Here is a 24,777-nt window from a genome sequence, read left to right as displayed (position 1 = left end):
TCTTGAGAATGTGTATTGGGGTTAGTTGCCCTTTGAGTCCATCCCACACTCAACTTTTTTATTTTTTGCATCCTCCTCTAGCGGCCGCAATAAAACTTCAGCCTGGTCCCATGATGAATGTGGCGGCTCAGGAGTGTAAAAGGAGACACTTGAAATCCGATAGGCCGTCTTAACGAGTGAAAGAATAATGACAGAGGCTTTTAATCACCTCAAGTTATTGAAGTCCGCGTGTTTATAGGCGAGAGCTCCAGCTGCATTCACAAAGATTCTGTTTTTTTATACTGTATAGGCAAGGATCAACAAAACCAATAAATGCACAACCAACCATGCTTGTTGCGCAAAGTTTGCTGCTACAGAGCAGACATAAGTACAACAGATAAACGAAGACATATTATGCTACAAGGATTCCCATCTGTATATTTATAATTCCTCAAAGAACAAGAAGTGAACTGGAGGAAAGAGAAATTAATTTAAAGTTCTATTCTCACAGGAGCATCAAGTAAACGGCACGCTGGGTTTGGAAAATTAAAAACACAAATAGTCTGAGGTTTCTATGTGATGCTGTCCAAAGTGAAAAATAAGAGTCGTTTTAGGATAGAGCCATGCCTCTAAATATTGGGACGTTACCACACAGCGCCATCTAGTGTCCAACCCCAAACTTAGACACACACACACACACACACACACACACACACAATAACGGTTTAAGCTTTGAAACTGGAACAGCACTCATCCAATTTTCCTAAAGCAGAGTCCTAAGTGGAAGAGCCAGGTGATGATGTCTGTTCTTTTTTTTTCTTCCCCAGCCGTCACACCTCATCCTTTCTGATGCTTCAGTACAAACGGAAACTCTCCCAGCACCCAACCAACCAACCAACCACACCCAGTATTTCCAGGAGAAAAGATGGGATTGGAGAAGCGTAGTAAGTGCAAACACAAACTACAGATTCACAAATTATCAAGATATTTTAATCCTAATTAAAAAAAAAGTCATACAAAAGTCACCTTAAGACAAAATAATAACATTACAAAAGCTGTTTTAAGAAATACACAGTTATGACTCTTTTATAAATAACAATAAAATACCTGCTACAGTAATGAAAGGCAAGCCCATGGAACATAGATGACATAAAATGTAAAGCTTAAATGTCAGCATGTTCAAACTTGGCAAATGTTTAGACATTTTACATCCTAATTAGGAAAAAAAAATCACATATGACTGAAGTGTAATGTGATAGGAGGGGGAAGTATTCATGTATTACAAAGGTTTTTAAGCACAGCAGTCAAAGTCAAAGTGAAGGCTTACAGTCACCACAATCAGCTGGAGGAAAATCAAACTCACAGTTTTGTGCTGCAACATGCCAATTTCTGCGACAAGGATTCACTAAACGTGAAGTATATGAATAATAGAAATTGTCTTTTTTATTTGTTTAACAGAACATAGGACCTAGCTAATGTGCGGTGAAAATCCAGACATGCAGAGAAGTGACACCAGGGGGCAATGTAGGAAAGTGTACCAGGCACACTGATGTTCAAGAGCGTACGAGAGTTCAAAGTGCTCAGATGAGAGGTATCCAATGGTGCCAGTTATTAAAGAACTAAACACCATTAAAATCTCAAAGACATCTGAGTAATAATACAAAATACCACCAGAGTAAATGTGTTGCTGACATCACATAAAATATGTGTGAAGAGGTAAGTTTTGTTTCTGAGACGGAGAGAAACTGTAAAGATGAGATCTTCCTGAGAATGGCTGTTTGTTCTGCATCAGCTCTAGACTGGTGCCTGCAGTGACGCCGCATCACGTCAATAGTTTGGACCTTTGCTGTAAGGATTTCGCCTCATCATGCTACCATAGCACAGGGATGGATCACACACCCCGGGCTGGCCAGGGATGCCGGGACTACCACTTTTACCCTCTGCTCCGTTTACACCTGGAGGCCCAGGCTTACCTGGAAGGCCTGCTTTACCGTACCCTTGGGGACCCATTGGACCTGTGGAGGTACAAAATACTAAGCTTTGATCAGTTCTAAAGGATGGTGCACAATATCACAATGGGAAGCTATGAGGAAAATGGCCTTCATATGCCCTCTTGAAATAAATTATTAGTGAAATAATTCACATTACCTGGAAGTCCGGGTGGCCCTTGGTCTCCAATCATAGCTCGACCTGCGCTCCCCTTCTCACCCTTCAAACCTGGTTCTCCTACAAACACAGGAAATCTTGTCGGAGGAGTTTTACAACATGACATACTGCTTACTTGATGCTGCTTTTACCTTGTACCCCATTAATCCCAGGGTGCCCTGGCAGACCAGGGAGGCCTGGCTGACCCCTGGAACCACTGAGCCCGGGAAGACCCCTGTATCCCTGGGGGCCAGTTGGTCCTGGTGGACCAGGAGATCCAGGTCGACTTTGACATCTGCTACAGCTACTCTGCTGGTTGCTCAGCAACAGTAAAGGCAGCTCAGCTAGGAGGATGGACAATGAGAAGATATCAGATGACAAAAAGACAAACGGTTCATCAGTCTACAATAATACTCACTCTGAAGAATCTCTCTGCAGATCTGCCGAATATGACTGTCCGACATTTCATTGACCTGGAATGAAAAGTGATTAACGACTGACTTTCAGACAACTCCATTCTGTTCAATATAAGGAGGAACATCAGGAAAAAAATCTATTAAAACCAGAGTGTCGGATACACATACAGATCTTCCTTCAGGTCCAGGTGGACCAGGGGGCCCAGTGTCCCCTTGTAGTCCCCGGACGCCAGGTGGACCAGCCTGACCTGGCTGTCCAGGTCGTCCCACTTGACCTTCTTGACCTCTCTGCCCAGGATCCCCTCCTGTGCCTTTCTGGCAAGAATACCACCCCAGTGTTAGCGACACAGATAAATAATCCTCAGTGGAGGTACGTTAATCACTTAATTCAGCTTAGCATACCTCTCCTTTTATTCCTGTCAAACCGTTGGATCCCTGTCAAACAAAGTCAAGATAAATTATTAAAAACTAGTTGAAATTATTAGAAAAACCTGAAATTAAATCAGCATAAAAATGCACAATGACAGGTAGCCATGGTGAGTTCAGGATAGTGTCTGAACTAATATTTTTGTAATATTTCATGGCAGATTCATGACCACTGAGTTACATTGCTATAGCACCACCTACAGGCCAAACTGCATTGCATAACTGCATTGCATTCTCTAGTACCACTGATGTAGGACCATTATGTAGTTACATTTCCTCATCATGCAATATGTCTAAATTCAAACATGTATCAAATCAGGTCAAGATTTAAAGAAATATATAGAAAAGTGATTAAACTGAAGAAAACAAAATAACATCATATCTCATTGGTAACAAGGTTAATTTCCAACAGCAGTGACAGCACATCCAATAAAGCTGATCAATACAACACACCTGAACCCCTGGCTGACCGCGGTCTCCTTTTTCACCTTTCAGTCCCTGGTGAAGAGAAAATGTGCTGTATTGACACTTTGTGTGACACTGATAGAGCATGATGAGTGAAATATATTAAAAGCAACACATCATCCCCCTTTGGAACTGCCTGCATGACCTTTGGCTTTAATCACATAAAATGGATCCAGTTTGTCAGCCACAATCACACATCAGCCACACTCAGTCTTCTGGAAGTATAACTCTGTGTCTGCTGTGTAATTGTTTTCAAAACCCTGATACAAGATGTGATAAGAAAGGTTTTATTTCCACTAAGTTGTTGAAATATCTTGGATTCTGTGTTGATGACAGGTTCAACTTTAAAGACAGCCTGCAGTGCTACTTTTAAAACCCCACTATTAGTTGTATTTTTGCTCGCCACAAATTGGTGAGATGTTCAGACTTCATGTTGATTTGAAAGCATTATAATAATGTCCAAGAAGCATTGAGCAAATAGTATACATTGTCGTGAATCTTACCATCGCTCCTATTTCACCTGAGTTCCCCCTTTGTCCCTGATAAAAAAACAAAGATTACATGAGTTTAGGAAAAGACTATGGTTGTACAGGCATAAAGAAGACAAACTTCTCCCATCTTTAACAACCTCCTCTAGTATTTTCTTTGCTATAGTAGTGACAAGTCACTCTCCAACTGGAAGGCTGTGCACGCACTTGTTACATGACCACATGAGAATGTATAGCTACAGAACAATAAACAGTGGTTTAAAATTTTGGTAAAACTTTGGTAGAAATACCTTGCTTCCCTTCAGGCCTGGCATGCCTGGGTGGCCTGGCTGACCTGGCCCTCCTGGTTCTCCTGCACTCCCCTTTAAAAGCATTATGTTAAACAGCAATAGTTAAAAAGAAAAACACATTTTATTTCTTAAAAGAACTTCACTGCAGACAACTTTATACATATTCACTTGGTTTATTGATCAGATCAGAGATAAAAGCCTTTGGTTTGTATTGCAATACCTAAATGGAAACGTACCATGAGCCCCGGTGTTCCTTTTAAACCTGGACTGCCAGTGTCACCCTTATTACCCTTGATTAGAGAAATATATCTTTCAGTGTTATGTTACAGAAAATATACAGTGAAGTCATATCCAAACCACATCACATCATTGACTGTACTGCCGTTGGTATTTGCACTCTCTTATCATAATTCATTTTCACTGATGCATGCAGTAGTTTGAGCATACTTTCATGAGGTTTTGGGGATTTTGTTTAATTGTGTCTAGTCGTGTGCTTTCTTTTCCAGTTGAACAATCCACAGTAATTACAGTCTGAAGCTCAGCCATAAAATCAAAGTATTGCCTGCCTAGCCATAAACTAGGTTTTCACTTGTGTGCCATTTACCAATACACATTGGCTTGTTAGAGGCAGATCAACTAATGAAAAATGATTAGGAGACAGAGCGTCCAGACCAGACAAGCCCAGGCTGCTTACATTTCCACTGAAATTCCACTGACGAAAGCGTAGGGCCGACTCAATGCTTAATTTAGCTCCACTGGTGTGGCCAGGAGAGGGTTTCTTGTCCTGAAGTGTATTTTAGCAAAATAGCGACCAACCAAAACATGTAATGCTGCTGACCCAAGCAGCTTTCTATGCTTTTTAGTTTGCTCGCTGCTTAGAAAGATTTAACCTTATCCAAACTAACACTTTGTATAGGTTAGATGATATAGTGTGTGGGAATGTATCATAGTGATCTGCTTTTGGCAGCTATGCTACAGTGTACTTGGAGTCAGTTTAAGCCAAGACATGGCTCTGCCTGCAGCTCGTTGGATGCAAATGCCAGCATGTGTGGATTAATCTGCAGTCATTCAATTTTGGATCACACTTTTAACCTCAGAGATGCTGAAAGGGGAAAAACTCATACTCTATTTAGTTCAGAGTTTATCCTTTTTAAAAACGTATTAAATCCTTTTGATGCCTGGTGAGATCAAAGCTCAGCCGCACTAAGAATACAACTGTTTGAAGAAAATCAAAGGTCATTTCCTACCTTAGGTCCAATTGGTCCTTTTAAACCCAGTCCACCAGGTAAACCCATTTCACCCTGCAGACATAAGTATTATCAACAGATGCATTATCAACACTTTGCTGTGCATTGAACCTCAACATAGCTGTTAACTCACAGGTGGGCCAGTTGATCCTTTGAAGCCCCTTAGTCCAGGCTCACCAACTTCCCCCTTGAATTAGAATCAAGGCAGTCAAACATGTTAAAAGTTGACCAATCCGGAACTATTAGTAGTAACTTGTTACCTTTTGTCCATTCAAGCCAGCAATTCCAGGCTGTCCAGGCATACCCTGAGAGCAATGAAGCAGATAACTGTAACATATTTTACAATAGATATGGACTTGTTCATAATGTTAAGTTATCAAAGTTGCAGTTGATTAAGTTTAGGAAAAACCATGTTCTTGTTTAGAAACGACTCAAGTCTTTCTGCTTGTTTTAGTTGGACATTTTAAGAGCGAGTCACCAGGATGCAAGTTAAGCATAAAACACTAATAACTGAAAATCTAGACAAATTAAATCATAATTAATGCGTGAACATTGAAGATCTTGAATTCTGTTGACATGTAATCACTTGCATCTTTTGGCTGGTGATACACATTGGCAACTGTGGTTAAGTTAATTGTTTAACCCATTGTGTAAATGACAATTGTAGCCACTTCCTCAAAACAAAAAAACAAACAAAAAAAAGCTGAATGAGCAAATTTTTCACTTTCTTAACTTCTGTCTTAAAACTGAATTGGGGGAATCCCTACACATCATATGAACTATGACTGAACTATGTACACATTTTATTTGCCAATACGTTCTTAGAAAGACTGAAAGCAGTTACAAATGTACAAATACATGGTTTAATATGCTGAAAGTTTATTCAGTTCAACAGAAAAAAAACACCCTAGAAAGCCTCTTTAATTTTTTTTTCATTGTGGTTATTTTTTTCTGATATAAAGGCTTGCAGATGCTCAGTAGCTGCCTAAGACTGAAGTTTGATCAACATATGTGTATAGTTAATAGATTGGACATGAAGGCAGAGAGACCACACACACACACACCTACAGGTAAAGAAAAATCCCTGTGGTGGGACCTACACTGAAGCACTGCATCTTGTTTTAACTTGAGGAAGTACAGTACTAATCCTGTCTCCTTGGAAATGCTGCTAACTCTATTGTTCTCAAAGGGGAAAATGGCTTACAGCCCTGTGGAGTTACTGACTCATCTTTTGTAGACCCATCGAAAACTCTTTGGACAACACTTATAATCATGATCGGGGGGTGGTTGCCCAGCTGAAACACTTTCTTCCTAAAACAGATTTACCAGAGCTACACAACATTCCCCCAATGAGTTACTTTCACTGCCTCAGATTATAGCCCAAGCCTGCTTGCTACATAACAGGGCTATCCTGGGATGAACTACAGGGGAAATACCCCTAATTTACTGCCTGTCAGGGGGTTAGTCTCTGTTCTGCTGACAGCATGTTAACACAATGCAGACCTAATGCAATAAAAACATGCAAACAAATCTGTGTGATCCATAAAACCCAGCATTGTATGAGCTGATTTTACTCTTCTGTTAGAGAGATTTCATGTCAGACAAGCATTAAAGAGAGGAATCACACACATGTGTTCCTTATTTCTAGTTCAAAACTCTTCACAAACACCGAACCACAACATAATATATTTAATATTTATTCATGCACAATTTGCATCACATTTTACATCAAATCCTCGGTGGTTCCCAGACCAAGTAAAACTGCAAGACAAGCAACCAACAAAATCTTAAACATGTGTAACCAATGCTGTCTGTGTGTGTGTTTAAGACTCACAGGATGGCCTTGTCTTCCATCAGCACCAGGAATACCACTGACTCCAGCTTCTCCCTAAATACATTAAAGAAAAGTAATTAGTATAGTTGTTAGTTTGTTTGACACCCACACTTCACTGCGTCACACTTTCTGTGTGTCACATTGGATTCATTAAACAGACAGTCTAGTATCTAAAATGTGAAGAACATCTTTACAGAGATTGTCATGGGGTTTGGAAAAAGACAAGAGGGACAGCAGTGTCTGTGTGATTCAATTTCCATGGTTGCCAAACATCAACAGCACAACTTTTGGGAACAGCAAAGTCTTTTAAGAATGCGTGCACTCATCCAACCTCATGCTGCTATTCTTCCCCCTAATCCCCAAATGAGCTTTCTAACATGTTACTCTGTCAAAACAAGCAGACCTTCTGACCAGCAACCCCAGGAAATCCGTTCTTTCCATCTCTCCCAGGTATACCCTAAAGTTATAGAAAGAGAGTTTTTTTTACACAAATATAACAATGAAAGGGTTCTGGACTGATTCTGAATAGTTTTATACGTACAGGTTCTCCTGGATAACCAGGTGGCCCAGGAGGTCCAATACTTCCCTTTTCTCCCTGGAAATATCACACCACTCAATCAAAGCTGGTGTATTTTAAGTGTCATCAACTGAACAGTTTTTCATCTTGCTTACCACTTGACCAGCTTCTCCTGGTAATCCGGCAATTCCTGGTGATCCTTTTGAACCCTGAAAAATGATTTCAGGTGAATCAGGGCTAAAAATAGTTTAACAGTCATATCTGCTTCAACTGTCTTATCCCATGTGTATTTTTTCAGCTGAGACCAAGCAAACACCTCTTTGTCAGTAAGTAATTGTGGAGTCTGCATGGTCACAAATTTGGCAAAGTCAGCAGTGGTGTTGTTTTTCTGGGAAAAACTTAATAGCTATTTGGACTGAAACTTCAGGCAGGGATATGTTTACTGCATCATTCTGGCATTTTTAAAATTGCACTGGACTTAAACTAGACATTAGTTACGTACTCTATGTGTTGCATGTTGCCAAAAACTGGGGGAACCATGCGTCACTGGATTTCCAGATTTTAAAAAAGGCACGATCAGGATAGGAGCAATCCAGGAAATGACATCATGTGCATTTTAAAGTAAGTTAATCAGCTCTAAGCAGAGCAGATTACTGTAGAGTGTGAAATCAGGTTATATTTGCTACAGCCTAACTTTGAGTGTGATAGCATTTGTACTGAGGTTTTGCTTGCAAAACTAAGTTTCGAAAAGCATTGGCGATGTGTAGACAGTTTCTTTTCAGTACCACTACAGTGTATCGAGTTTAATGGGATTGAAACACAGAGCAGAAATCTCTCCAGCTCTGCTAGCCACAGTACTTATATTTGTGGTGGGAACTCTAGTTTAAAACAAATGAGCTGTGGCAGAGGTGGATACAGGCTCAGGGTGCCACTGACTGGCAAAGCTGCAGGCCAGTAAAGACACAACTGTAAAAACCAACTGGAAGCTGTGTTTGTCGTCAGGCTGCAGTGAGATCTGCTGAATCATGTTGCAGTTTGTATGACAGCACTGCTAACACACTGTAGGTAGTGTAAGCAATGACAGGACTTACTTGCTTGATTTGATAAGAATCTTTTACCTGCAGGTGTGGTCAAACAAGTTCCACTGTGAGATTACTGATTTGACTATAAATAGCACCATTGTAGACACAATTGTAACAGTGATCAATATCATGGGCTGAATGCCCACATAATTGGCAACAAATTGTTCAGTCAGAGATGATGGATGACTGTGGTCACGAACAAGTATCAGACTGTAAATACACAAACATAGTGTTACATTCTGAATTAATTTGGCAGACATATCATGTTTCCACTCTCCATATCCCATGCCAGGAAAATGAAACTGCCCCCCCCATCTGTGTGGTCTTACAATATGGGAGCAATTTAGAAAGGTAGATGTGTTGAATCCAAAGAAAATCATATTCTCTATAGATGAGGATTTATTTATTAAGTTTCTTCCTGGTACTCTGTCTTCAGATATTGTTCTGTGGTGCGTAAGAGGGTCTCAACTGCAGTACAAACACCTCTTGACGCAGACATGAGGGATTTTCATTTGGCCCAGATGAAGAATAATTTAGTGCCAAATAGCTATAATTTGAAGACATTTGAACCCTTCACTGCTGCTTTTAAATGAGCCTGCATTACACATTTTCAGCCATCATGGCTCTATAAGTGACGTGAGTCCACCAGACTTCATGGATCATTTATGGATCCCAGAGTTGAAATCCACTGGACTTTTCCACTATGGCACCACTGGAGAGATTTCATCATTCATGATACCTTAGAGAATTACAGTAATTAACCATTTCCTGACATGTTGAAGTGGATGTCATGGCATGACATCAAGCTAAAACAAGACCTAGCTGGTGTCCCTCCAGGGTAAAGCATACCTTCACCAATACCTGTCCATCATCAGTGGTGATTGGTGACCTGGATGACAAACTGTCAACATCAGAGCAGTAGCATGCAACTATTGATTCCTCTGTACCATCAGCAGAAGGATTTTTCCCCCCTTCCACACCAGGGAAACATGCTCATCAATGTATCTGTCATCTCCTGCCGGAACTTTCAGTGCCTGCCCTCAGGCATCTGCAACTAATTCCAAACACTTTCAGACTCTTACTGCTTGTGAACAGGGGACAGCTTCTCTGTATCTCCATGCTCTCTGCTGCTAATTCTAAGCAAAAACATAATAACATCAATATACATTAGCCATCTTTTTATAGAATTGGATGGTATTTGGCGTTAGCTTCAGCACAGCAAGGTGGTCGATGTTTTGTGAAATTTATTTAGAATTCATTCTGTTTAAGGAAAAGACCACGAGTTCAACCATGTAAAACTAAATTGTAAAATCTAAAATTGATACATCTAGGTTCTGTGAGTGAACAGATGTTATGAGTGGATTTGATCCAGGTGTAGAAGTATGTCTGCAGTCAGCTGTGACCATTTTAAAAATGACATTAACTGCTTGAATTGTTCTGCACTTCAGCTGACTGGCAGGAGTCACTGATTGCGAGGTAGCATTGCGACGGCATAATAGAAATGATGCAATCTAGAGAGGATGCATTACTTCAGTGTAATTTAAACCAACACCAAATGTTCTTCAGACAAACACTGTCTGTTTGTTCCTATTTTAGCTGTATAAGGTGAAACATTTCAGCTCACAGATGCTTTACTTTTGTGGCTTTTGAGGATTTTGCCTTCTCACAAAATGTTCTAGTGTATCGGCTTGCATGTTTTGTGACAGACAGTAATATGTTTACGACTATTACTGCTTGATTATATGCATTGTGATATGCAGGTTTCACAATAGCAAGTTGTCTCTGACCGAAAGTTTAAATAACCTTGTTTAGATTGTCTAGATTAGATTAAGAAACCTTTATTACTTCCACAATGGGGAAATTGCATTTTTGCAACAGCAGATACAGATGGCAAAGGATAAGTTAAGAAAGATATATACATGATAAAATAGACTACCAATAAAATATAGAATAGAATAGAACAGTATACATATTAACAGTTATTGCACAGGTGAGTGGAGGTAGAAGTGGTCTACATACTAAGAAATCAATCATTTTGCTCAGCATATAGATTTTAAATGAAATTCACTGTACGTTTTTGGATGACGTCATCCCCAGTGATCACAACCACTACCATAGCAACAGTGAATTAAAGGCTTTAATTGTTAGCTGAAATCGTGATGTGAGATGTTGATAAAGATTCTCAGTCATCCAGGTCATTTTTCATTCAAGAGCTTAAAGCAGAGTCCAGTTGACCTTTTTCAAGTTCTTGAATGATCCATGTGAGAAAACCCATCCTCTAATAGTGTAGCCATAATGAAAAATAACTCCAGCATTGATTGGCATGTCTTCAAATCCCTCCCCTACATCTCTATTTTACATATCACTGTAATTGAACTAAGAGGCGAGGAGGAGATTTATAAAAATGACATCAATAGAAAGAAGATTCACCACTGCTTCCCTAAAAAAGTACAATTCTTTGAGGTTTCAAAGGTTTCATTCTACAAAGTATTTTTGTACCACTGTAGAAGATGTATGTTTTCACTCCCCCAGGAGATCTGGCTTTATATTCAAAACATATGGTTTCTTGAGTGATTGATACAACGATGTTCAAATGGTTCAAGTTGATGTGTCTAGCAGTTATTTCCTGTTAAACCTTTATTTGATCTCATAAAAAGCAGCTTGACAATTCAATGTGTCTTTGCTCAGAACACTGTTTCCGTCAGGGTGATTGCTACATCCTGAACACATTAATAAGCAGAAATAATTCAAATCAGCACCTTATCTCCTGGTTGTCCAGGCTGCCCTGGTTGTCCTGGTATTCCTCTCTCACCCTGAAAGTAGAGACCTGTGTTATAAAATGTGTTTCCAATCCAACACTACAAAGTCAACTGTGCTACAAATGTGTCTTTTTACCGAAACTCCAGGCCTCCCTTGCTCGCCTTTGTACCCATCTGGTCCACGTGGTCCCTAAGACAGGGAACACAAAATCAGCTTTGTATTGTCTAAACCTACTATTACAGAATTGATCAGTTGATTACTGCTTTACCTCTATACCCGGTGGACCTGGTTGGCCTGGACCTCCTCTAACACCGGGAATACCCTTTAAAATATTTTTTAAAAAACAAGAGATACACACATTCATTCAAACATCTGAACCTTGTATTTTGTCCTTCGGGTGATTCTTGGCCGCATGTAGATTGTTTTTGATCATGCTGCAGAGCATGTGGTTCGATCTTGGATGGCTTTCATCACACAAAATCACCACCATGCTTCCAACACAGCCATAATCATTGATGTTTTTTATTTACCCATTGGAAAAATAAGTAAATAAGCATATTTACCACTGTGTTTTAACATTGGGAAGCAGTCCTGACCACATAGAATCAACAGTCATGACCTGATGGATACATGAACTTAAATGGTTTTGTCAGATGCTGCTGCTGTTGGTGATTATGTACTGTATGTTTGTATATTGAACTATGTAGTACTCACAGGCTTACCATCAGCACCAGCAGGTCCAGGCTGACCGTGCGCACCCATGCTTCCTTGTTCTCCCTAAAGGAGATTCAAACAACACAATTTAAACAAAAAACTATCAAAAACAGTGTCAAAGCAACTGTTACACCCCAGGCCTTTTTTAAATAAAGTTATTTATGTGTTTTGTTGCATGTTTTCTCCCCCTGTGGTGCTCCTTCGTGCCTGCCCTCCTGTGTCGGCGTCATGGCAACGGTGCCCACTGGTTAGCTTGTCTGCTTCTGCGTCGAAGCTTGTTGGACCAATCAGCGGGGGGCCCGGGACTTTTTAAAGAAGACGTCAGCGGTCATTCTGGTGCGTTTATCTTGCTGTTTACAGGTTTGCTTGATTGTTTCTTGTGTTCATAATGATTGTATTACTGTGTTATTGCTTGTAAGCTTGTAAGAGGCACTGGGTTGTTGTCTCTCATTTTCTGCAGGGACTACTTTACTACTGGGAACAGGGTCGTGCTTGTTTCTGTTAGCTTAGCATTAGCCGAGGCCCTCATGCTTGTAGCCTGTGTTAACCCTGTGCACTTTATTGTTTTGCTGACTGTCAGAGATGTCTTGTCTTTTGTTTCATTTGTGTGACAGCTTCCACTCGCTCCCTTTCAATTGCTTGATTGTGTTATTCTTTTAGTAATTGTTTCTTTATGTTGTCAATTAAATGACTTGCCTAACCATTTCCACCTGGTTCCATGTTACTTCCCTTTCCCCTAGCAGAGCTAGGTTGTAACAGCAACATTAATTTAAAAAAAAAAATCAATTTAAAACATCTTGGAGCGTTATTGATGTGTGTGCTTGTTTATAAAATGTAAGCACCATGTGGGGTCATTAGGAACATCTGCAAGCCAGCAAAGCTCCCAGCACTTTGGATCTGGTATTAAATGCAGTAAAAAGCAAACTGATGACCTTATAAACACAAGCATGCTTGAAGCCATGTAGGCTTTATTAAAAGGCTTTTTTCCAAACTAATATCTCTCCTGTATAAAAGCTTTTATGACCGGAGCTGCTATTTTGTGGTTGATACCGTGTGATCAATACAGACAAACGTGCAGATTTTATTCCCTAGTTTGGTCATTTTCCATTACAAACACTGTTTATATTGGGCAGTGGTCTGGTTTGCTTTAAATAAACAGTACAGTACTACAGAATGCAGAAGAAAAGCGGCCACTCGCTGTGTCTATTATTTGTAAATTGTCAGCGGGTCACCATGTATTTAAGATCTTAAAAATCTCCCGTGGAAATGTTAACTGTGTCTACAGGCTTTAATGGCAGCACTTAGATTTGACCTCTCTCTAAAGTGCAACCTTGTGTGCTCATCATATAATTATCAGATTTCACAGAGTCTGAGCTGTTAGACAGATTAGATGAAGATTCATTGATTTGTTTTCACACACTAATCAAACAACTACTGTTTAAAGTAAATAATTTTTTTTAAAAAGCTCTGGCTGGATGAGACACAGCTGTGTGTTGAAGCAGGAACAAGTGTGATTGTCTAATGTGTTCTGTGTGGTGATATTTACATAATTGATATAAAACGTGACACAAGCCAGAACATGACAAGTAAAATGAAAACTGACCTTCATTCCTGGAAGTCCAGGAGGTCCAGGAGGACAAACACAAGGTTCTTGAGTTGGCTCAGTGTAATCAGTGTTGTTGGAGCACTGCAATGAACAAACATTTAGTATGAAGTACAATGCATGTCATTATTGATTTCATTTTGTTTATTTATTATTTCAAGCAATAACAATACTATATTTTGAATGGCAGTGTCTGAAATGTATCTTAATTTCTGCTAAATGGGAACAGTTGCAACAACCATGCTAACGCAGTGACCATGATACATGCTCACGATATAGTTAAAAATCAACAAAACACTTTTTTAAAACTAAATTTACAGAGATTTATAGAAAATGTCAAGGCAGGATCCCAAAAATGTGACGTGTGACAAAAATTATTTTCATAACATTGTTCTTTATCCAATAACATCTGGCAGCAAACGTGAAATGGCTCTTTTTCATTGCAGCTAGTAAGTAAGCATGTGCAGTATGAGTGTCATCACTCAAGCATGTTTTTGATTAGAGAAAAGAGAGATGTTACAACTGTCCCAATGTCGCAATCATCCGTAGTCTCCCCTATAGTCCTAAAGGTTATCTCAGTGACATCCAAGCCATCTGCTCATCCAGGCTCTTACGAAAAGAAAAGGTTCTTTGCCTTGTCCTATATCATATAAACTGTCTCACTATGTTAAAATAGAAGCTGCATTTGAATATGAGGTGTTTCTTGTAAAATGCACAGCATGAACATATAACATATATTAAATCCCTGACTTTCTGCCAGGCTGGTTTTTGATCCTTCATTCAAAAGGAAATTGATAACTGAACTTCTCCATGATTCTAAATTATCCATTAAAGAGCAGTGAGAGCAGAGGATAGATACTTGGCAATCATTTGTAGTTGTAGGCTTCTCATCTTGTCTCTTGATATTTTTATCCAACAGCTCCACATTGAAAACAGTAATTTGGCACCGGCTCTGTGGCTGTTGCAGCTTCCAAGCCAATATAACAATGGACTACTGCTTCACAAACATGGTTTGAGCCAGCAGGCAGTAAAATATATATACTGAGTGCAACATGTTTGAAGCAGAGCCACGGGTCCTCCTCTTGCAAATTATTTTATGGACCAACAGATGTGACTGACAATTAATATGCTGAGTTTACACATTCATTCCAGTGTGCAGAAACACTGATGGGAGAAAGCAGTGCAGCTTCAATTGTGGAGTTGATACTCGACTGATAATGTGGGACAAGGTGAGAAGTACAGTAAGTCATTTAGACTGAAAACAAGAGTGCAGAGCCAAGTGAACGTCTGTACGTCTGTACTTACAACCCCGGGTATTTCACATGCAGTCTCTCGGGTATTCTGCTCAGGATCACAGTAAATGCGTAGCTTCTGAATTTCAAACTACAAACAGTAAAAAAAGAATAATTTATGTTAGTAACATAACTTCCTCTGTCTTTAAGAAGTGAACAAAATAAGCACGTTGCAATATGGTGGTAATTTTGCAGCATTTAGTTCAGTTTTTATCAGTGCTTTGCCACTAATGAATTGGAACTGCTATTGTTTTACAGCTAAAGAAACATTAAGTGCAGCAACATGTTGCCAGACCTCCCTGAACGTTTGGAGCAGTGACTGTTCTTCTATTATTTGGTATTTTGGTCCAGAACGTCCCACAGAGTTTCGCTTCATGTGAGCAGAAAGGTGATCCTGACATACTGTACCATTAACATGATTAACATAAAAACATTCACATGATTGAGAACAACCTACAACACTGACTCAGTCCAGAATATCCTTATGCTACTTGGTCAGATCAGGGTGTGCTTATTTTGGCTCACTGACAATAATGTGTTTCCAGTTACAACCACATTATACCACATAAGTACATTTACTTAAAGCTTAATGATCCCTATAACAATGGATCAGCACACACAGTACTATTCACTGCCAGGTCGTGGTTCATGTGAATATCACATTCACAGCTATAATGGTGTACAGATCACCTGCAAATATCAACTTATTTCCATACAATGTTTCTATACAACACTCCTAAAACATCAGAGTATTTGATTTATTTATTTTATTTCCCTGTCCGTCATTGTGGTTACAACAAGCCGGTCTAATTACTAACATGTGGGTTTAAAATTCTCAGACCTGTGCTATTGTTTTATTATAGTGCTACATCATAAAGGCTAAAAATGTGCATATTTCTTGTTTGCACATAATCGTCTTCGTGTGAACTGATGTATGTTTTCAGTGCCCATATATGTTTCCTTCTGCAGACCAAATTAGTACAAAGCACAATTATGATTTATTACAAATGCATTTTTTGTGCCAATTGAGACGAATAAAACAACAACAAAAAAGACCTTGTGGACAAACTGGCTCCATTTTTTGCCACGGATTTATTGTCCACAGAGTTAAACATGTCTCTCAGGAGGCAGCAATAAACTGTGCAGTACCACGTGATGCAGGTATAGAAAAACATATCAGCAGTGAGTTTGCTCAGCTCCCTGTTAAACAAACCGTTCCCTCTTTCTTTAGTCCAGATTATGTGCTGCTGGATTGCTCCTCTGGGAATTAATCAGCATGTATTATATGAAAACAGAATTGTTGATGCTGATGGACTTACCGGCACTGTTGTTTCCTTCTTGACATATTTTCCAACTTGGGTTTTTCCATTGATGAAAATGCCAACAGGGGGCTCCAGTGATAATGTTTCAATTTCCAGGTCATCAACATAAAGGGTAATGTCCTCTTCGGTGACCAGCAGCCGCAGCTGATGCCATTTCTCATCAAAGAGCTTCTTTTATCATAGGAAGAGGAAAAACACACACAAAAAACAATGTCATTAATACATAATGCTACATCCTAGTGTGCTAAAAACAGAGCATGTGCATTGTTGTAATTGTCGTTCAGAACAGGAAACAAGGGGAAATCAGTAGCCAACTTTTGATTTGCGATGTTCTTAAAAGCAAAAAATAGTATAATGGGGTCAAAGAGCTACCATACAGTCTTTAATAGGCATTATGTAATATTATTTATGCCCACATGCTGCAAATAACTGGTTCCAGAGTGTGACTGTGTATACTAATAATATGAGTTGTGATCACCATTTATGTATGGACTGCAGTTTAGAAAGTAAACAACAGTCCCTTAACTCTAAAGCTGCTCTGATTTTATGTTTCAGTCAATGTGGCATTAAGTAACATAATGAAAACAGGAATTATGTCACTGACATGTGAAATAGAGAAGTTATCAGGACATCAAGTGTCTTACAATTGATAAGGATTATGCAAATCAAAGCAATAAAGATATCCTAGTCTGTAAATTTAAGTCTCTGGTATTTTTAAAACTTCAAAAAATGCAAAATCCTACATTCCCCATGGTGCAGCAGTTTCTAGTTGAACAAGCCTTCCTGCCTTGTATATAATATCTGACCAAACTAAAAGCTGTGCACTTTTGGTGAAGTGGTTTGGAGCAATTGGCAAGAAACACTTCATCACGGAATGCTAACCAGTTTCACTCTGGTTAGGTAGGCTGTCCTTTGATCATGATGGCAAAAAATGTTTTCAGTGTGGAGACGACAGCAAGAGGTGAATGAGTTGGTTCAAATTAGCCAATGAGAGACAGATGATTTATCACCTGTTTTTTGAAGGTGTCCGTTTTTTAGGACTACGTCCCAGCTGGTCCAAGCAATGATGCAACAGCATGTTGTAAATGCTACAATTCTGGTGTGTAGTGCGGGCTTTCAGATAAAAATTTGATGTCGTCATGAGGGCCTGTCTAAGCTAGCATTGAGTGGGTGTCAGTCCCTCACAGGGTGAACACAAAGAGACAACAGTTCTTGCTCATATCTACAGGAAGTTCAGACCGAACATGTCTTTTTACCATGGGAGGGAGCCAGGGCACCACTGTGCCCTCAATGTTTCTCATTGTGATATCATACACAGTGCATACTTACCCTTGCTGTCTGTTGTGAGAATTTAACTGTTTGAATTCCACTCAGTGCCTTGCTGGTTGTGGTGAACATGACAGTGCCATCCAGGCCATTTAGAGTCACCGCCATCTGAGGTGTCCCATCACGTGACTGTATCCTCCACAGGTCCCACTCCTCTATCGCCACTGACCCTTTATACCTCAGCGTGGCCACGAACACATACGATGGAGGCAGGCCATCTGGAAAAAGGGTCCTGATTGGCCAAACAAACAAAAAACAGTCAAGTTAAGGAAGCACAGATGATAATAAAGAAAAGTGAAAATTATGAATACCGTGTAGCTTCACTCAAGTCAACACGAGATGTCACTTCATAGGCCTTGGTGCCATAAAATGCTCCTTGTGTCTTCTTTGCTTTTTTGGCCAAATTTAAATGTAGCAGAATATCAAAGCCCTTCTCATCACGGGAATCTACAGGAATTCTAGCTGGACAAACAGTCTCTGTAACAGACAAACACAGTCAAGGTGCAGTCACTGATTCTGGCACAAAAGGAACATTTGACTTCTGGCTCCAGCAGCTGCTTACCTTCACATAATTTCTGTCGTATGACCTGTATGATCCTGGAAATAGCTTTGTAGTCCTCGACGGAGAAGACGTATGTTGAAGGAGGCTTGTTTGCAATGTCCTTCAACTCAGCCATCTCTGTTTCTGACCCGACACCAATTGCGAACAGAATGACTCCTTTTTTCCTTGCTGCCTCGGCTGCTTTCAGAACCTCATCTTGAGACTTCCCATCTGTGAGGACAACAGCAATTCTCGAGACGCCTGACGGGCCCCGCTCAGAAAGGCCGAACAGTTTGTCTGTAGCAAACTTAATGGCCGTCCCTGTCCTTGTGTTTCCTCCCATGTAATCAATGGACTCCATGGCTTTGATGAGCTCTTTGTTAGCAGAGTACTTCCCTAGAGGTATTTCTAAAACAGGGTCATCACTGTATTGGACCACTCCAACCTGGGTGAACTTCTGTCCAATGTTAAAGCTTGTTGTTATGTTGACAAGCCAACGCTTGACAATTTCAAAATTGACATCTTCGACACTCCATGAGCCATCTAGAATAAAGACCAAATCACAGGGAGCAGTCCTACAACCTGAAGCAGACAGAACACCAACGGTTAGAGATGAAAAAACAAAATGGCTTCAACTAATCATTTGTGGTTATTTTTTAGCCAGATGAATGCTTTACAGTGTTATTAATGAATGGACAATAAGCTTAACAGTGTGAGAAATTGCAGGCAGAAGCTTACTTCTCAAGTCTTCATCTTGAGCTGCACAGAACAAATGGAGAAGCATAAAGCACAGGCATCTTAATGCACAATGCATGGAGGTCGCTTTGTAACCCATTATGCAGCAGCACCAAAATCCAACTGTGCACCTACAAAGAAAAGAGAAACATGCTTTGTGTTGCTCAGAAGAAGAAAAGGACAATGCAAGCTTTTGTGGTCTGTGTGTTATTACTGGCTTTAATGTTCCCATTGGCTCACATTTACTCAGGCCCTTTCTCTATAAGCTTTGAGGTCAAAAACCACACATAAGTAATTATAAAGGATGTGGGATACATTACAATATATGAAAGCATGTTGGCTATCTTACAAGACTCTGCAAAAAAAAATCCAATCAAAGTGTGGTTCAGGCACTGTGTACACATGCAAATAAGACACATCTGAAGTAAAGTCGAGTGTGAGACAACAATATCCATATGAATTCTTTCATACATCTTTTTTTATTGTTGCTTTACAGCAGGAGTTGATATAGAATTATATCAACTCTGCCATGTTTTTGTAGAACTTTCTCCTGGATAAAATATGCGTGCACAAAGAAGTCGTCTGTATATCATTGCAATGCACATTTCAAGGTTAAGCACAGAGCAGACAGACAGTGTGTTCATTGTTTGTATTGTGTGAATAATAGTTTTTTTTTATGAAAGAAGCATGTCAATTTGATTCATTTTGTATACAGAAGTATTGATTGGAGCAGTTTTATATTACAAGTTCTGTTACAAAAGCACAGCAGAAGACATTTTTGTGGTGAAACACAGTAAACCTTATTGAGAACCAATGGAGTATTTACACTGGGACACACTATTTCTCTCAAAACCATCTTTGAATCTCACTGTTACTGTCCGGTATAAATCCCCTCAGCCCTTGTTTGCTTAAATTCACCTCCCGCTGCAGCCACAGACACTCCACAAATCCCTCATTTTCATACTTGTCCCACTAATACTCCCACAACTCTCATGCATCCATCTTCCATGTGGCACGCTCCATCTTTCCAATCCCGCCTCGGTACACCTAAGCATTTTCCTTTCAAGCCTCATCTACCACATCCTCACATTGCACTGTCAGCTTTACTAAATAAACAATCCACTGAACATCTGACCACAAACCAGTGCTCAGTGTTTCCTGTGGGATTATCAGCTGTTTCCTCAAATCTGCTGCCATTTGCCAATCTCTGCCCGCCCTTGGCCCAGATACAACACAGAGTTCACTCCTACACTTTTCCTCCCTCATGGATAAAACCAATTGTAATACCTTCCTTCTCTTCCTTTCACTACATGAGGTCATTTTAACCGGTGCTCACCAGATGGGCAGTTCTCACAGTGAGATTCATTTACACTCAGGTAAAATGTTTCAAAGTGTTGGCATGTCTGAACATATGGCTACGTTTTTTATATTGTTATTTTGTGAAGATGAAAGCAAAAATAGTTTGTACATAATATGAATCTTTTTTTGGTTTGCTTCCATACATTTTAACTCCCTCCAGCTCTTAATTCATTAGTCATCAGTTTTCTTTGCAACAATTTTCTTGTGCTGATATTTTGCCCTGCAACCGTACCTGGCTGATTAACTCACACTATTATAATTTCTCCGCACCCAGCCTTAAGGCCCTGCAAATACCTGCTGTATGCGCAGGCGGTAGGAGTGTCAAAATGACAAGCAATATGAAGGCGAGAGCAACACATGACATTATGTAGGTCCATTAATGCAAAAAAAGCTATAGGGTGGCAGGATGTCAGATCTCTTATTTTGGATGATATGTAACTTTATATCAGTTGTAATTGTTCCCTAAGCTGATAAGCTTCTAAAACCAGTAGTTAAGTTACCAGTCATGCTCACAGAATAGGTAATGAAATGAGATATTAAGAACAACAGGAAAACTGTGAAAATAATGTTTTTAATTTGGTATACTGGGCTGAAGATTTATATGTGGGGAGAAAAGATTTAATCACTTGTTGTTTCCGTGGCTGCTCTGTTAAACGATGTTAGTTTCCAACACATGAAAGACAGAAACTGCTGACATCCTAAAAGGAAACAGTTGCAAACGAGGACCAGATATGCTCCATACAGCATATGGAAGAGGACTTGTGCGGAAGGATCTGACCATACACCATATAGCTGCGTCTGATTGCACCACGTGCAGGTCAAGGAATCAGCAGCCAGGATATAACTCTCCTAAATGCCTCATTTTTTTTTAAATTACGTGCAGCCAAAGAGAGGTCATGCTCTTTAACATGACTGCATTTTTCCACCATGTAAACTCAGCGTGGAAGTTACACAGTTGACGAAGGCGTTAAAGCTGCCATAGTAGTACAAGCCGTTCCCCTCAGACTTTTTCCCCCACTAGAGAGCTGGAGGAGGTTGTTGGAAAACCCCCTCACTGGCAGCGTCCAGCCAGGATGACTTTCCCCTCGACTGACTTTCCCCAAACTGCGTATTTCTACACCTCATGCTCGAGCCACATGGAATTCATTTACACCATCAGACAGTGAAATTCCGGCCGTGGACAGTGACCAAACACATGTAGTCATGATGAAGGGAACCATCCTTTCCATCCAGGAATTAAAACGCAGCATCCCAGGTGTTGTGCTGTCATGCTGAGAGCAGGAATGCATGCATATCGTTGCACAATTAACAGGTGCGCTCGTGTCACAGGTTAGAATGTTATTGAGGCAGCGCAGACGCTTGTGTAATGCTGGTCTGCAGACTGTCAGACATGAAGAGTTCTGAATACAACTGCCGCATGACATTCGTTCTGTTGTTCGTTACAGATTTTTTTCAGAGCTAATAAAATTTACATGAAGCCTCACATTGAGACGCTGCTTCTGTAGCTGCTGAATAAATGACTTATCACATTTACTCCAGTTAACATTTAAGGGAGGACGACACTGAGTCAGGTTTTTAATGGCCGTATCAGACATGAAGTTCTCCCTTTTTTTAGAGGACATTTTGAATTATTTAACTCTGAAAGGAGAAAAAAAGGTTTTCTTTCTTGGTTTTGTGCCTGTAGTTTATGTAATGCAAAGTGCAGGCTTTAACTCCACGTGAACCGTTGAAGTTAGAGTTATCTGTTGTAAATTTGGCAAAAGGAAGTTGTTCCGTTCCAGAAACAACAACTGCTGTTCAGCGTGAGCAACAGTTGCCAAGATCAGGGGGATTTATTGCTGCCAAATTCTTCAAGCAACAAGGGGAAGCCAAGCCCTATCAGTTGTTCTCCATAGAAATCTGTTCAACTAATCCAAACAGTTAAATAATGTCTTGTAAAACGTTAGCTTGTAGCTTCGTAGCCCACATGTTCAGGTATTTTCCTCTCTTGTTAAGATTATTACTCCTAATACTCATGCAGATATGACTGTGGTGCACTTGCAGAGATTCAAGAGATATGATTTTTTTTTTTTTTTACAAGAAGAAAAATGGCCAGGAAACTCTTGAGATGATTCCATTCATTCTTTTCATGATAGTAGCATAAACAAGGGACTGATAACTGAGATAATGTCTTCAATATGCACTTGCAGCACAGAATCTGAGACACCCAAGTAAACTGTGACATAACAGAACTAAGCAATGATAGCACATTATAACACACATAGCAAATAAATGCATTAAATCCAGCTCAGCACGTTGACATTAAGGATGAAAACAGCCTCAACACTCTAAAGTTAGCAGTCTAATACTTAAATCTCATAGATATGTGTATTGTTGAACGAAAGTTATATCATTGCATGAAAACATTCAAACCTAAAAAACAGAAATATTTACAAAAAATGTCACTAAGTAAGCCAAAAGTTACCGGTAAGTGTCCAAGCCCTTGTGTGAATTCCCATTAATCCTCTCTTTAAGAGCGAGTGATCAATACTGTTCACAGCCCTGAGGTTTACAGAAGCTGGGTTTGTAGAGAAGTGCACATGTTTCTCTGCTGAATGAAAGTCTGCCCTTTCTAGCTGCTCTCTCTCTCTCTCTCTCTCTCTCTCTCTCTCTCCCTGTCTTCTCTCTGTTTCTGTCCTTCCTCTCCACCCCCCTCCCCTCCACCTCACTCCGGACTTTTACTGGCCCACAGCCACCCTCAATTACCATGGGTGGAAAGAGAAGCAGATAAGGAGAGCATGAAATAGCGTAGCAGACAGCCCATCTCTGACAGTCCAAAAGGAAAATAATAGTAATGAGCACAACCTCCTTCCAAGTGTTGAGGGTTTGGACTGTGAATGGGTTGCTCGGGGCATAACCAGAAAACATGGAGTTTGTCTGGATGCAGGGCAAGCTCTAGATCAGCATACAGCTTGCAGTATAGTGAGACGGCCTCTTTCACCGTCAGCAGGATCTGAAGCACTCAGAAAGGTATGACACTGTTCTCGTTAGAATTCCTCCTCCGTCTTTCCACTTCAGCACTCAAAGGGACTGCAGATTATGTTCTGAGCAAGGTGTGAAAAGCTCCTGCTGCTGTGCTTTCTCTGCACGGGCAGCTGGAAGTCATTAGAAATGCAGAACTGTATCTGCTATCTGTGGAGCAGGCGGATCTCAGTTTGATCCACTCTAACAAGTTTTATCATGTTTGCTCTTTTAGAAGCAGGCCGCTCTGCATCAACTAACAGCCTCAGTGTTTGTAGGTCCTCTAAAAGGCCCCAGTACTATACAATCTATGAGCTTTATAGTGAAACCAGCAGCAATACAAACAACAAAACATGCGCTACACAGTATAATCATCTGTAAATAGGATGTAGATATAAGAGAATGTAGACGCATGAATGATCAAAAGCTCAAAAACTGCAAAGCTAAAGCTAACCAACTTTGTCCCATTGCATTGTTTCTTGTTAGCCAAAATGGGCCCTGTTGGCTAATTGTAAAGCCAATTTTCATGTCTGATCAAATAGTAGTTTGCTAGTGATGACATCAGGGATATGCAGGCTAAGCTTCTCCAGCTTACTGTGATTTTGCTGTCCAGCCTTATTCGACTGTAGTTTTGGTCAGAAGGACCATTATTGAGGAAAATGGCAGCAGTACATTTTAAGTCATTTACATAAACATCTTAAATGTCAAATTCGTCTTCATGGTAAACCTTTAACTATACTTTTTGGTACAAATTATGCATTTGATTTTGAATGCAGGCTTACTGCTCAATGTACTGCACAAGGTAAGCAAAATCAGCTGTGATTTACAGTGCAGGTATTTTTAAATACTAAATGTCTGGTCCCATCTAAATAAAAATCTCATGTTATGCTGAGAGCAGCGGTTCCCTGACTATACGGCCTTGTTGACCCTGAGTCTCAGCACACTCTGCTGGATCACACAGGCAAATACTGAGTTGATATTTGGAACCTGGGAGTGGCCAGGCTGCAAGTGAGATGAGACTTTCCAATGCTGAGTAATCTCTAGTTCCTACCCAAAAGGAGGTAGTGCACATGGAGGAAACAACAGGGCTTTGCTTACCTAAATGATTCATTTTCAAGTATAATTATAGCAAGTAAGCGGAACAGGACAGGCAATCACTCCTTAACAAAAAGTAATTTAGATGTCTTATAATCTTACTTCTTATGATCTTTAAAATGAAGCAATGTAGCTGATAAA

General features: G+C 40.0%; 1 protein-coding gene across 3 annotated transcripts; it reads right to left on the bottom strand.

Moving 5' to 3' along the window:
* Positions 1-1,093: 1,093 nt before the first annotated feature.
* Positions 1,094-23,153, bottom strand: col21a1 (collagen, type XXI, alpha 1). Of its 3 annotated transcripts, none has more exons than XM_028423819.1 (29): positions 23,006-23,153; positions 19,186-19,313; positions 18,469-19,029; positions 18,218-18,383; positions 17,910-18,138; positions 16,578-16,751; positions 15,272-15,349; positions 13,967-14,050; positions 12,364-12,426; positions 11,918-11,971; positions 11,785-11,838; positions 11,649-11,702; positions 7,963-8,016; positions 7,832-7,885; positions 7,694-7,747; positions 7,291-7,344; positions 5,717-5,761; positions 5,590-5,643; positions 5,457-5,510; positions 4,446-4,499; positions 4,210-4,281; positions 3,935-3,970; positions 3,420-3,464; positions 2,943-2,975; positions 2,709-2,855; positions 2,543-2,597; positions 2,277-2,468; positions 2,128-2,205; positions 1,094-1,994 (listed from the first exon to the last, which is right to left on the bottom strand). In XM_028423819.1, exons 2-29 carry the CDS (start codon positions 19,280-19,282, stop codon positions 1,807-1,809), a joined length of 2,883 nt encoding a protein of 960 aa, XP_028279620.1. In that variant the 5' UTR covers positions 19,283-19,313; positions 23,006-23,153; the 3' UTR covers positions 1,094-1,806. The 3 variants fall into 3 exon arrangements, with proteins under 3 accessions (XP_028279620.1, XP_028279621.1, XP_028279622.1); XM_028423820.1 differs by having other exon boundaries at positions 16,578-16,748; XM_028423821.1 differs by lacking the exons at positions 1,094-1,994; positions 2,128-2,205 and having other exon boundaries at positions 2,316-2,468; positions 2,709-2,851.
* Positions 23,154-24,777: the final 1,624 nt, after the last annotated feature.

Source organism: Parambassis ranga, chromosome 15 (genome assembly GCF_900634625.1).
Source record: "Parambassis ranga chromosome 15, fParRan2.1, whole genome shotgun sequence".
Lineage (NCBI taxonomy): Eukaryota > Metazoa > Chordata > Actinopteri > Ambassidae > Parambassis > Parambassis ranga.
Note: the sequence above shows the minus strand (reverse complement) of the source record. Positions and strands in the feature narration are given on the sequence as shown.

Excerpts from the sequence above, each read along its gene's own strand:
- col21a1 (XM_028423819.1), bottom strand. The coding sequence starts at position 19,282 with ATGGGTTACAAAGCGACCTCCATGCATTGTGCATTAAGATGCCTGTGC. Across the intron at positions 3,465-3,934 it reads CAGGTGAAATAGGAGCGATG|GGACTGAAAGGTGAAAAAGG; the intron begins GTAAGATTCACG and ends TCTCTTCACCAG. Across the intron at positions 2,598-2,708 it reads CTGGACCTGAAGGAAGATCT|GTCAATGAAATGTCGGACAG; the intron begins GTATGTGTATCC and ends TTTTCATTCCAG.